The sequence below is a fragment of the Hyperolius riggenbachi genome, chromosome 3, assembly GCF_040937935.1.
Source record: "Hyperolius riggenbachi isolate aHypRig1 chromosome 3, aHypRig1.pri, whole genome shotgun sequence".
In the NCBI taxonomy this organism is placed as follows: domain Eukaryota; kingdom Metazoa; phylum Chordata; class Amphibia; order Anura; family Hyperoliidae; genus Hyperolius; species Hyperolius riggenbachi.
Window position 1 is genome coordinate 450,300,164 of NC_090648.1, and position 14,317 is coordinate 450,314,480.

Below are 14,317 nucleotides of genomic sequence, written 5' to 3' on the forward strand. Positions count from 1 at the left end.
ATCAAGGGCAGGGTCAATGCAGCTAGCTATCAGGAGATTTTGGAGCACTTTATGCTTCCATCTGCTGAAAATCTTCATGGAGATGAAGATTTCATTTTTCAGCACGACCTGGCACCTGCTCACAATGCCAAAACCACTGGTAAATGGTTTACTGACCATGGTATTACTGTGCTCAATTGGCCTGCCAACTCTCCTGACCTGAACCCCATAGAGAATCTGTGGGATATTGTGAAGAGAAAGTTGAGAGACGCAAGACCCAACACTCTGGATGAGCTTAAGGCCGCTATCGAAGCATCCTGGGCCTCCATAACACCTGAGCAGTGCCACAGGCTGATTGCCTCCATGCCACGCCGCATTGAAGCAGTCATTTCTGCAAAAGGATTCCCGACCAAGTATTGAGTGCATAACTGAACATAATTATTTGAAGGTTGACTTTTTTTGTTTTAAAAACACTTTTCTTTTATTGGTCGATGAAATATGCTAATTTTTTGAGATAGGAATTTTGGGTTTTCATGAGCTGTATGCCAAAATCATCAATATTAAAACAATAAAAGGCTTGAACTACTTCAGTTGTGTGTATTTGAATCTAAAATATATGAAAGTCTAATGTTTATCAGTACATTACAGAAAATAATGAACTTTATCACAATATGCTAATTTTTTGAGAAGATCCTGTATATATATTATGCATATATACTGTATATAATGATTTATTATTGTATTTCAAAGTTTCTTTACCAGCACATCAGCCAGCACATCAGTAATGGCCCTAAGCATATATTGCAGAGTTCTATCCTTATCAGCAGCTAGGTCATTCTGTAATAAAAAGAGCAGAAAGGGCACATTTATTATAGCAGCACAGGTACATGACTGGTGGTATTACGCTTGAACTCCTACATCATAATCAGTGCCAAGGATGGCTACTTTATGCATGTGCAGTATCTGTCTCCAGAATCTGAGATAGAAAAGGAACGTTTGTACTAAAGGGTGTAGAGCAGAAACCTGTATGACATGAAGAAGATTCCAGGATGATCAGTGGAACAATCTACGACTGCTTCAACCTCTTCACATCGGGAAATGGATATAGTTCACCCATGTAGAGACACCAGCTGTATTTTGAATGGTCCCAACAAACCTTGCTTTTTAGCTTGACCGATGGGACTTGCTAAGTTGCTATCAATTTGAAACCGATTCCTGCTGCATCCATCTGCTGTGTATGTTTCATCTCTAATCTGACCTGCACTCAATTTGAAACCGATTCCTGCTGCATCCATCTGCTGTGTATGTTTCATCTCTAATATATTACATGTGGCTCATTTCTGCTGTCCTGCTCTGCTTTTCATATTAGTAGCGCCTAAGTAACATATTTACATTGTAATTTACTACTTGCTATTGAAATTCTGGCTTTTGTTTCACACTGCTGGCCTATCTGTAATTTCAAACAAAGTTGTAACACCTACAAGCTTGTTTGATTTGCAGGAGACTATAGTGGCCCTCCCCCCTGCTTAATTGCAAATCGTCTGCCAGACCATCCTGATTACTCATTTGCTCTGATGCTGTGTGTATATCAGGAGGTCTGGTAGCCGGGCCGGCCGACTTCGGGTCGTCTTCTAAGGGTCGTTTCAAAGGGTGGAAATTAACCAGAATTTACCAGAATTCAACAGCAATTCAGCAGAAATCAGCATTACACCAAAGTAACTTCCTCAATCTTTTAGCCTCACCTGCATTCCTGATCACTATCCAAACCTCACACACATTGCTTCCTCTCTCCTACTCCATGCATTTTCCACCGTTCTCTACACATCTACCTCTGTCCAAACCACTGCCAGCCTCCTCTCCACACAACGTAATGCACCCCTTCCCCCCAGTCCTTTCTCTGGCTCACCCACACTTCACCCACCATATTCCTACCAATCCTTTGCCACCCCTCCACCACTACCACATGCTATTCCTCCACCTGCTTCTCCAGCTGGTCCCAGTGCTTTCTCCCTCCATCCTCAACCCACCCATTCCTAGACCCTCACTGGTCCCCAAACTCCCAGCCAACCCCCTTCCAGCCCCTCCACACTCCTCTTGCATCCGCAGACCACACCATAATAATCTCATTCCCATCCATACAACCCCCAGGCACTCTCTCCCTCTGTTTTGTGGTCTATGGAATGCCAGATCTGTCCGCAACAAGCTCACATCCATCCATGAGCTCTTCCTCTCTAAATCCCTCACCTTCCTCGCCCTCACAGAGACATGGCTCACCCCCTCTGACTGTACCGCAGCCGCTGCTCTCTCCTATGGGGGACTGCATCTCAGTCACACCCCCAGACCTGACAACAGGTCTGGAGGAGGAGTGGGTCTGCTTCTCTCCGCACCATGCACCTTCCGGGTCCTATCACCGCCCCCTTCCCTGCACTTCTCATCCTTCGAGGCCCATGTAATCCGCCTGTACCAACCTCTCCCAGCCATTATTGCGGTCCTATATCACCCCCCATCTGCTCCAACTTCACTCTTCCTGGACAACCTGGCCTCCTGGCTCCCCCACATCCTGTCATCTGACCTCCCCACCATCATACTCGGGGATTTCAACTTACCTATCGATGAGCCTATCTCCACTGCTGCCAAGCAGCTACTCTCCCTCACCAAATCCCTTGGTCTCTCTCAGCACACAAATTCCACCACCCACCGCGCTGGTCATACTCTTGACCTCATATTCTCAAAGTCCACCTCCCTCAGCAACCTGGACATCGCACCTTTCCGTATCTCTGACCATCACCTCCTCACCTTCACTATCTCCCCACCAACAACTTCTCTCCCCACCCCTCAGCCTGGTCGATGGCAGAGAGACCTACGTAATCTCAGCCCAAATGTCCTAGCAAGTCCCCTTCTCTCCCTCTCCTCCCACCTACCCACCCTAACATGCCCCAATGAAGTGGCTGCACAATATAACCTTGCCCTCTCATCTGCTTTAGATCAAGCTGCCCCCTCAATCTTCCGCCCTATCAAGCCCCCCAACCCCCAACCCTGGCACAACACCCACACACGTAACCTCAGGAAAGAAACTCGAGCAGCCGAACGGAAATGGAGGAAATCACATCTCAATGCTGACTTCCTAGATTACAAGGCCAAACTGTTACTCTTCCACACTGCCCTCTCCGAGGCTAAACAAAGGTACTTTGCAGCACTGATTGTAACCCAAGCTTCCAACCCTCGACAGCTTTTTGCTACATTCAATTCCCTCCTCAACCCCACTCCTCCCCCTCCCAGCTCCTCCCTCTCAGCCAATGACCTTGCCAACCACTTCACCACTAAAATTGCAACAATACGCAATGAAATTTCCCCCCTCCATCCCTCCCTTACCAATGCGTCTCAGGTTGTCCCCTTGCCTTCCCTCCCAGCGGCTCCCTTGTCTCATCCACCCCTCGCCTCTTTTGCTCCTGCCACCATTGATGAAGTCAGCCTGCTGCTAGTGGCTTCCCCCCCCCCCCACATCCTCTCCCTGTGATCCGGTACCCGCGAATACTCTTCGTCCCCACTTCTCTGACCTGGCCCCAGTCCTCACCTCCTTGTTCAATCTCTCCCTTTCCACAGGCATCTTCCCCAAAGCATTCAAACAGGCCACTGTGCTTCCCCTGCTGAAAAAACCCTCACTCGACCCATCCCTACCCTCAAACTACCGCCCAATCTCCCTCCTTCCCTATGCTTCTAAACTCCTCGAACGCCTAGTCCACCAGCGCATTACCCAATACATCAACACCAATGCCCTACTTGACCCCCTACAGTCTGGATTCCGACCTGCGCACTCAACTGAAACAGCCCTCGCCAAGGTGGTCAACGACCTTACCCTTGCCAAGGCCAAAGGCAGTTATTCCATCCTGCTCCTCCTTGACCTCTCTGCAGCATTTGACACTGTTGACCACTCCCTCCTCCTCCAATCACTACAGTCCATGGGCATCCATGGGCTTGCCTTGGCCTGGATCTCCTCCTACCTATCCAATCGCTCCTTCACCACTTCCTTCAATGGCTCCTCCTCAACTCCTGCCCCCCTTTCAGTTGGGGTCCCCCAGGGCTCTGTTCTAGGCCCCCTTCTTTTCTCCATATACACTTCCTCAATTGGCAAGCTAATCTCCTCCCTGGGCTTCAATTACCACCTTTATGCAGATGACACTCAGATTTACCTCCATACCCCCGATCTCTCAGCCACCACCATAAACAAGGTCTCCTCGTGTCTCTCAGCAATTTCCTCCTGGATGTCAGCTAGGTTCCTAAAGCTTAACCTAGACAAAACTGAGCTCCTGATCCTTCCACCCCATGCTGCTGCACCCATCCCAGGTTTCCACCTCACAATCGACAACACAACCATTCTCCCTACCTCCCAGGCCCGCTGCCTGGGTGTCACCTTGGACTCTGACCTCTCCTTCATCCCACACATCCAAAACATCACAAGAGCCTGCAATTTCCACGTAATATCTCCAAGATCCGCCCATTCTTAACCCCGGACACGACCAAACTGCTCATCCATGCCTTCATCATCTCCCGCCTTGATTACTGTAACTCACTCCTTTCTGGCCTCCCCCTGAAACGCACTGCCCCCCTTCAATCAGTGATGAACGCGGCTGCAAGACTCATCCATTCTTCGCACCGCTCTGCATCCACATCTCCCCTTTGTGAATCCCTGCACTGGCTCCCTATCCGTCTCAGGATAAGTTTCAAGATTCTATGCCTGGCGTATAAATCTGTGCACAAAACATGCCCTACCTACATCTCGCAGCTTGTTCACAAGTATACACCAGGTCGCCCCCTCCGTTCCTCCAACGACCTTCGCCTCACCACCCCGCGCATTTCACACTCCCATGCCCGCCTGCAGGATTTCTCAAGAGCTGCCCCCACCCTCTGGAATGCCCTTCCACCACCCATCAGACTTGCTCCCTCTTTCAACACATTCAAGCAAGCCCTCAAAACCCACCTCTTTATGATGGCCTACCCACCTCCTACCACACAGTAACTCTCTAAGGAATATTTAACAGCCCCCCCTAGTGTTTCCACCCCTCCCTTTAGATTGTAAGCCTCTGGCAGGGTCCTCCACTCCCTAGTGTAATCTACAGGATCATGTGCTCCTGTCCTATGACAGCCTGTACTTGTATTACTGGGCCTACCTAACCAGCCCATATTGCATGATCATGTATTTTGTACAATTTGTATGTATAACTTTGTTCTATGTGTATAACCCTATGTATGTCATCCTTGTATCATTGTATATATTTATTGTCCAGCGCTGCGTAATATGTTGGCGCTTTATAAATACAATAAATAATAATAATAATAATATCTGTTGCCCAACAAAGTGGCGGCCTCATATGCAGTATGTATAAACAGTTATTTCCTAAGCAGAGGATGGTTAGAGTAAGCTGACAGCAGTATTTTTCTAAAAAAAGGAACCAATAAACCCATTTTTGGGGAGTCTAATAGTTATTTTCTCATTGCACATTTTTCACCAGGTCTAAAATAATCCTCTAATTTATAGGGTAAGGGTTCTGCTATATATAAAGTCTTCTGTTACATTATTTAGCATAATTGGAATGTAAGAAATACGATGTTACAGTTTACTGGTACTACTGGATCTACATTATTCATATAGATAGGGGTTTTTGTTACACCCTGGCGCCTCCTATGAGCAAATAGGGCAGAATTGTGATACACTTTGGTGGAAAAATGTCCTCACACTGACCCCTATTCAATAAAAAAGACGCTGAATCGAAAAAATAACTTGTGATATAAATTGTATGTGTAGTTGGGATATTGAATAGAACATTAGTAGCAAAGAAAAGAGTCTCTCGGGGAGATACGTAGAGGCCGTACTTCTTTTGCACAGACTGGCTGCGACTGGCTGAAGTTATGGGACCCGGTACCGAAGAGGGAGAGGACTGAGTACGTCGACGTGGGAGCGATCCATGCGCATGGGGCTGGAGGAAGCCCAAGGTATGTATAAAACTTTTAGCTTATCTCAGCTCTGGTTTCCTTAAATGCACAGGTGTTGAACTCCAGGCCTGGAGGGCCAGATCCATGCCAGTGTTTAGGATGGACCGAGAGAGAGAGGAATGTGTTCTACCTGAAGGACCACACCTTTCACAATTCAGACCCATCAATTAATTTCAGCCGTGTCAAAAATGTGTGAGGACAGAGAGATCTGCAGCAGCCCATCATATAACTCACTCAGGCTCGGGATTACCGCTCTGAGTTGTGGATTATTATCCCGAGCGTGACTCGGGATTACCGCTAAGGAGGTTAGGAGTAAAAAGGAAAGGCTGAGTTTCAGACCACTTTAAGTTACAGATGTCCTTTAAAAGATGCTTTATTGTTGAGAAATAGAAATATCTCCAGGGAGAAAACTCAGGAATAAATGTAATTGAATAGGGCTCCTTGTTTTTAAAATGCCTCTTTATGCTTCAACGCTGTCCTCCTCCCATTACCACCAAGGGGATTGTGATTCATAAAGACATAGAGGCTCTTGCAGTGTTATTTAAAGTGGTGCTGATAGAGACAAATAGTCACAGTTAAAGCGGACCTGAACTCAGAACTTCCTTTCTGCTTTAAAAGATAAGCAACAACATACTAACTTTTAAAGAAAAATATTTCTTTGTTCTGCTGATACAAATCCTGCAATAAATCTGTAGAATGTCTACTTCCTGCTTTCATGGAAGCAGACATTGGGTTAAGATCCTGTGTTTACAAATTAGCTGCTCTGCTGTGGCAGTCAGATGACACAGCTGGGAGATCAAATTACAACTTGTGATTAGTCACAGATGAGAGGGAATTAGGCTAAACTCGCTAAATACATACAGGGTGCATTTCTCTCTGATTTCCTTCTGTCTAGTGCAAGAGTTCAGGTCCACTTTAAAGAAAAATCTGATCAAACCAGCATCCCAAACATCTGCTGGAGTTTATTCCATGAATAGGAACTGGCCCAAGCTCAACCCAAGCGATACCGACTCACTAATGATGATCAAATGAATGTAAATTATGTTCAAATAAATGTAATTATGAAAATTATGCAAATAAGCTAAGAAACCATAATATTGTTCTTTGGTCCCATGAAAGCAACTGCACAATTACCGTATTTTTCAGACTATGAGACACTCCTGACCATAAGGCGCACCTAGGTTTAGAGGACAAAACCAGGGGGAAAAATATATATATACTAAACCTTGTGCATCCATGGTGAAGGGGCATCTTGTGGATTATGCCTCCTTTGTACCTCATCCCCCCTTGTACCTCTTGTGTCCCCCTTGTGTCCTCTGTGCCCCTTTGTGTCCCCCATCCTCCTCTATGCTCCTTTGTGTCCTCCTCTATGCCCCTTTGTGTCCCCCTTGTATCCTCCTCTATGCCCCTTTGTGTCCTCCTCTATGCCCCTTTGTGTCCCCCTTGTATCCTCCTCTATACCCCTTTGTGTCCCCCTTGTATCCTCCTCTATGCCCCTTTGTGTCCTCCTTTATGCCCCTTTGTGTCCCCTTTGTGTCCTCCTCTATGCCTCTTTGTGTCCCCCTTGTGTCCCCACTGTGTCCTCTTGTGTCCCCCTCTATCCTCCTTGTGTCTTCCACTATGCGCCTTTGTGTCCCCCGTGTCTTCCATTTGTCCCCATATTCTCCTCTGCATGGGAACAGTACAGGGAGTCCCCGACACTGCGGCGGATTGGAGGTTCGTATTGTCAGGCATTCACAAGTCAGGAACGCCCTGCATTTGGACTATAATACGCAGTGACTTTATTTCCCAACTTTTGGGTAGAAAAATTTAGTCTCACAGCAGAGCTTCGTCATTCAAGTGGAGATGCGTGCACATCGACACGCGCTATCTACTGCAAAACACACCCCCAGGACTGCACGCCAATTGGCATTAGTCATCCCTGGGGCTGCCAATTGGCGTGGAGCGGTCTTTAAGTACAGTAGTTAAAGAAAGTCAAGATAATCAATGGATCGGATACATACAACTGTTGTGTCGCCCCCCAGAAGACTTTCCAGACGTAATCCTGTCACCATCTGTAAAAGAACAGAACTCTTAAAGTGTGTTGTGATAGGGGTTTGTGAGATATGTACTAAAACATTGCTTAGTGATGTTTGTCTTCTTAAAACAGAAGGAAATTGTGATAATTTAGCTTTAAGTGAACATCCGTGGTTACCCACAATGCACCACTACAGAATATGCAAGTTATCTCTTTATGTCCCTGAAGCCAGGCTTGCATATAGAGCTGCTGGTGTCTAGCAAGCCTATAGCTTTACATTTTACAGAACCACACCAACCCCATACGCAGGCAGCCTGTTTCTGACATTTGGTTCTCCTCAGTGCACGGCAGGGATAGATATGGTTCTATAGGATAGGGCTTGGACCAATACAACAGAGTAACCAAGCAGCTCAGGGTGACTCAAAACCACAAGGGAAGTATATACTTTCCTTGTGGTTTTGGGTCACCCCGAGCTGCTTGATTACTCTGGTGTACTAAAAAAATGTTAATCAATATTTTGTTCTTGACAGCACTGCTGAGCTACAGTATAACCTTTCCTTTTGTTTTTTTGTTTATTTTTGGGCGAATTCTTTATAAAAAATATAACAAATTAGGAATAGGGATCGTCAGTGAGGTGCAAATTGTTACGAGTTGATGCAGGATTATGCAAATTATACGTACACATCTTGAAAATGGACCAATCGCATTCCACCGTGGCAGGATTCGATTGGTACATTTTTAAGCTGCACACATAATTTGCATAATCCGGCATCAAATCGGAACGAGTTGTATGTCATTGACCAACCCTAAGTAGTAATGACAAAATGAGAGCACTGCTCAGCACTAATTATGCTTTACACTATTATTCATTTAAAGTGACACCGAAGTGAAAAAAAAACGTATGATATAATGAGTTTTATGTGTAGTACGGATAATTAACCACTTAAGCCCTCAGTCGTTTTCACTTTATGCATCCGAGCAATGTTCAACTCCCATTCATTAGCCTATAACTTTATCACTACTTATCACAATGAACTGGTCTATATCTTGTTTTTTCCGCGACCAATTAGGCTTTCTTTGGGTGGTACATTTTGCTAAAAGCTACCTTACTGTAAATGCATTTTAACAGAAAGAATAAGAAAAAAACTGAAAAAATTCATTATTTCTCAGTTTTCGGCCATTATAGTTTTAAAATAATACATGCCTCCATAATTAAAACCCACGTATTGTATTTGCCCATTTGTCCCGGTTATTTCACCGTTTCAATTATGTCCCTATCACAATTTATGGCGACATTATTTTATTTGGAAATAAAAGAGTATTTTTTCCGTTTTTTTTTCACTATTTACAAGCTTATAAAAAAATATATATAGAAATATTTCATCTTTACATAGATATTTAAAAAGTTTAGACCCTTAGGTAAATATTTATGTGTTTGTTTGTTTTTTATTGTAATGTTTTTTGTATTTTTTTATTAAACTGTAATGATCCGCTCAGCTGGCTGCACAGGCAGACAGCTGTTTGACCATTCCTTGAGTCTGTGGGATGCAGGTCTCTGGATAATAGACCTGTCTTTGCTTTGCAAGCTTCAGACCTGCTCTGCTGCTGAGGCATTTGCATATACTGATTATGCAAATTGCCAAGTCGCCTCCCTTGAAGACTTGCAGCATAAATACCATGTGATCCCACAATCCTTTGCTGGTCATCATGGTTTGTTACTGTTGAAACAATCCTGGAGTGTCAGCCTTGCTATTGTTTGCTAAAGATTATCTTAGAGTATTCCTGGGGACTGCATTAGGCATCCCTCTAGTACAGTCAGGTTGTATTATTTGTATTGCCTGTTCTGTCTTCTGTTTGTCCTTGCGATTGCACTGTCGCCAGCGGTTGGCAATGGTGAATCGTTTGTTCCAGAACCTGGATCACACTTGCTCTGGCGGAAAGAGCAGTGGATCCTGCTAACTCTGTTTCCCTACTTGGTTCACACTCGCTCTGGCGGAAAGAGCAGTGGATCCTTCCTGTCCTGTCCCTGAACCTAGATCGCACTAGCTCTGGTGGAAGAGCGGTGGATCTTATCTGACCTATTCCTGTTTCTGTTCGTTTGTCTGTCTGGATCGCACTCGCTCTAGCGGTAGCAGCGGTGGTTCCTTTTGAACTCTGTCTGGGAGTGTAGGCCAGAGCTGCGGTTGCTGCTGGCTGCTCCTTCTCTCTGTCTTGTCTGATACAAACGCTTGCTGTAGGCTCGGTGGGGTAACCGTTAAGCAAGCGTTCACGTTCTCTGTTTCGTGTTTGTGTCGCGTTGGTTAGTGAGGGTGGCGTGCTTGTCTCTGTTGCGCTTATCGTGCGGAGACCGTGCCGTAAACGCGTTCGCTGTTGCGAATGAGTGCGGTGTTCGCATTTAGCTAGCGTTTGTTATTTTCCTTATCTTCTCATTGTTGTTTGCTGTGCTCATTCTCATTGGCAATCGCATCTCTTGCGATTGCGTTTTCACTTGGTTTCCACTGTTGTGTGTTCACCGTCGCAGGTTGGCGACGACATTGGTGGACATAAATACATTCCTTCTCTGTGCTTATTCAGTCTTGTGTCGCTGTTAGCAATAGCCATCTCTTGCGATTGCTTTCCCACCTGATCTTAACGGTTGTGGGTTCATCGTCGCTGGATGGCGACTAGATTGGTGGACACACATACACCCTGTCACTGTGTGCTCTCTCTTTAAGGGCTATCTTGCCCTGCATTGCTTCTACTCGTACAAACCCTATCTGGCATCTGTGGCTGTGCAGAGGACCTGTTCCTCTGCACTCCACGGCTCCATCTGCCGGCAGGAATTCCCCTCTACAGGTGCATTGCACCTTTTGCTGGGTTCTCTCAGATTATACGCTTGTGGATGATTTCCGCAGTGTCAGCGCGCATCCTGTGCGCTGACCACGGAAAGAATTCCACAATCGTTACATAAACATTTTATGTGGGTATTTTTGGGAGGGTGGGATGTAAATAGTGTTTTATTTGGGGAAATATATGTGCATTTTAATGTTTTTTTACTTTTAGATGTAGTTTTACTTTTTAGCCACAAGATGGCAACCTTGAGTTTGTTTACATGACGTCACACTAAGCGTACAATGTACGCTTGGAGGGACATAGGAGTCAGAAAAAGCGAAGCTTCCGAGAGAAGCTGTCGCTTTTTCTGCGGGGGAGAGGAATCAGTGATCGGGCACCATAGCCCTATTCATTGATTCCTGGGATAACGAATCCATGGCCGGGAGCGCGCGTACATGTGCGCGAACGGCCGCGGGAGCGCGCATGTCATCCTTGAAGTATAACTACGTCAAGGAGGACAAAGTGGTTAATAGAACATTAGTAGCAAAGAATATAAAATATTTTTATTTTCACTTGTATAGCTTTTCTTTTATAACATTGCATCATTCTCTTATATTTGCAATTTGCAAACCACACTCTGTATTTTAAACTATTTAAGAGAGCAGAGCTAATGACCCTTTGAACTTCCCTGTAGTAAAACCTTATATGAAGCTGTCTGTCACTGTTTCTTTGATGTATAAGTGCTTCAGAATACAGCACTGTAGCCAACCCAAGTTGGGTCGGAGAGCTCAGAGAAGCTCTCTTGCAAAAGATAACAACTGATGTTTCTTAACTCTTCCTGTACTGGAAACAATATGCGACTATTTTTCTAACACTAGCAGAGCATTTCATTTTGTTTAACCTCCTGGGAGTGGGGACCACACATAGCAAATCCTACACCACACTTGTGGCTGCCTAAGCCTGACGCGGCGTAGGATTTACGCCACCTGCTTTTACCGCTAAACAGTATACAATACAATATCCATTTATCATTGTTAAATCTTTCCTCACCCAGATTTCTAGTCTGAAATGTATCACTGGTGGTGACATATTTAGGTCTGCCAGATGATCTGTACAGAATGTCTGTTACTGAGAGTTCTATGCACTGAGGGAGATATTACTTGCTTGGCAATTGGAAACAGCTGTTATTTCCCACAATGCAATGAGGTTCACAGGCAGCAAACTGCCAGGACCCAGGTCATGACATCACACTGTGGGAGGGGCTTCACCACAATATCTGCCACACAGGCCCCGCTGATGACCTATTTGAGAAAAGGTAAATATTTCTCATGGAAAAAGGAATATCAGCTACTAATTGAAATGACGTTTTTGGCTAATTTTACACCAGGACGTTGCGTTAGAGGGGGCGTTAAGGTCACATAACGTCCCCCTAACGGAACGCCTGGTGGTGCTGGATCTGGACGTCAGAGTGAGCCGCGTTGTGCAGCTCACTCTGGCGTCAGTGATGCCGTGATGCGCACTCTTGTGCGCATGCGGCATCACGTGGTCCCGCCGGCCAATCGCCGCACAGAGCGGCCGCTCCAGGAAGTAAACACTGCACGTCACAACGTGCAGTGCATATTAATTAGCCATGTGCCTGGCCGCTCTCCGCTCCTCCCCAACGTTACTGAGCATGTGCAAGCAGTCTAACGTGGCTCAGCCGCGTCTAAAGTACTGCATGCAGTACGTTGCCTTGTGACGCAGCGTTACAATGTAACGCAACGTGGGCACTGTGAACAGCCCCATTGATTTTTCATTACTGTGCGGTGGGCTGCGTTACAGGCTGCTCTAACGTGCGCCTGTAACGTCCCACTGTGAAACCAGCCTCAATCCTGAGTTCCTCTTTAAAGTAAAATAAAAGTGGAGTCTTACTGGAGTCATTGATGTGTTGTGCATAATTAAAAGGTTTGTATAAATCCAATATTATTATTATTCATCCACAAAAATAGATCCCATTCTAGTTTTTATACAGATAATCATCTTTAAGCTAAAACACTGGTCAAGGGATATTTTGTATTTTAAAGATAAGAAGAAAAAAAAATTACCTTAAGATCTCTTATAGAATTTACTAATTCGTCTATGTTGCTCGAAGTCTAAAAAAGGAGGGAATATTGTACAAGTCAGTGTTATGGACAGATGATCGTAATCAGCTAATTACGATTATGCAAATGTATGCGTACATTTTTGCGTTTATGCCTATACATAATTACAAATTGTAAATTTAACCACTTAAAGACCAGAGGTTTACACCCTGCTAGTGACCAGGCCATTTTTCACAATTTAGGCCACTGCAGCTTTAAGGCCTCCCTGCAGGGCCGTACAACTCAGCACACAAGTGATCCCCCCCCCTTTTCTGCCCACCAACAGAGCTTTCTGTTGGTGGGCTGTGATTACTGATCCTGTGTTTATTTATTTTCTTTATAAATATTTGATTGTATTTTTTAAAAATAAATATAGCTTTTTTTTTTTTTATTTGGAGGGCAGGCCTCCAGGGGGGGGGGGGGCAAGACAGAGGCGAGAAATGCTCCAGCCTCAGGGCGCAGTGTATCATTCCCCTATCATGTTTGAAGCAGAGAGAAATAAGGAAAGGGGATACATGGCAGTGACTGCAAGCCAGATAACTAGAGATTAAAGGGACACTTAAGCCAGAAAAAAAATGAGTTTTACTCACCTGGGGCTTCTACCAGCCCCCTGCAGCAATCCTGTGCCTTCGCAGCCACTCACTAATCCTCTGGTCCCCCGATGTCAGCTAGTTTCGGTTTTGCCATCAGGCCCGACAGGACTGGCCACGCGTAGCTTTCTCCACATTCCCTACTGTAATTAGCGCTATTGCGGGCCACAACGCGTACAAAAATATGTGTTGCCGCATTTCTATGCATTGGTAATGCGGCAACGCGTATCTTTGTACGCATTGCGGCCCGCAATAGCGCTAATTACAGTCGGGAATGCGGAAAAAGCTACGCGTGGCCAGTCCTTTCGGGTCTGACGGCAAAAACAAAACTAGCTGCCAGCGGGGGACCAGAGGATTAGTGAGTGGCTGCAAGGGCACAGGACTGCTGCAGGGGGCTGGTAGAAGCCCCAGGTGAGTAAAACTCCATTTTTTTCTGGCTTAAGTGCCTTTTTAAGTTGTTGGGGGGAAGGGGGGGTGGTTGAGGGCCTTGGGGAGCCTCTTACTCTAATAGCAGTCAGTGTGTGGCAGCTGGGGTGGGAGGGATGGGGGGCGCACTTTGGTGTCTCCGCCTAGGGTGCTGGAGGACTTTGTCCCTGTCTCCCTCTCCCCACCAGCCAATCACCGTGATCGGCTGTCAGAGGCATCAGCCTCTGACAGCTGATCTCTCCTGAGCCTGCCAGGGGGACAGCCGTGTCACACTGTCCCCAGTACACCGCTGCCGTAGATCTCAGCACTGAACAGAGTAAATAGACGAGAAGTTTCGCCATCTAACAGTCTCCTAGCGGGACTGATGACAGAGCGGAGCTCCG

At 45.8% G+C, this 14,317-nt stretch overlaps 1 protein-coding gene across 2 annotated transcripts in view; it reads right to left on the minus strand.

The window, feature by feature from the left end:
* The window catches only part of LOC137564234 (WAG22 antigen-like), a 51,465-nt gene that overhangs the window by 25,022 nt on the left and 12,126 nt on the right, over positions 1-14,317 (minus strand). For both annotated transcript variants that reach the window (XM_068277840.1, XM_068277839.1), the window contains exons 4-6: positions 12,883-12,930; positions 7,974-8,024; positions 739-816 (exon numbers count right to left, since the gene is read on the minus strand). In XM_068277840.1, coding sequence (XP_068133941.1) covers positions 739-816; positions 7,974-8,024; positions 12,883-12,930 — 177 coding nt within the window. The remainder of the gene's footprint in view (positions 1-738; positions 817-7,973; positions 8,025-12,882; positions 12,931-14,317) is intronic.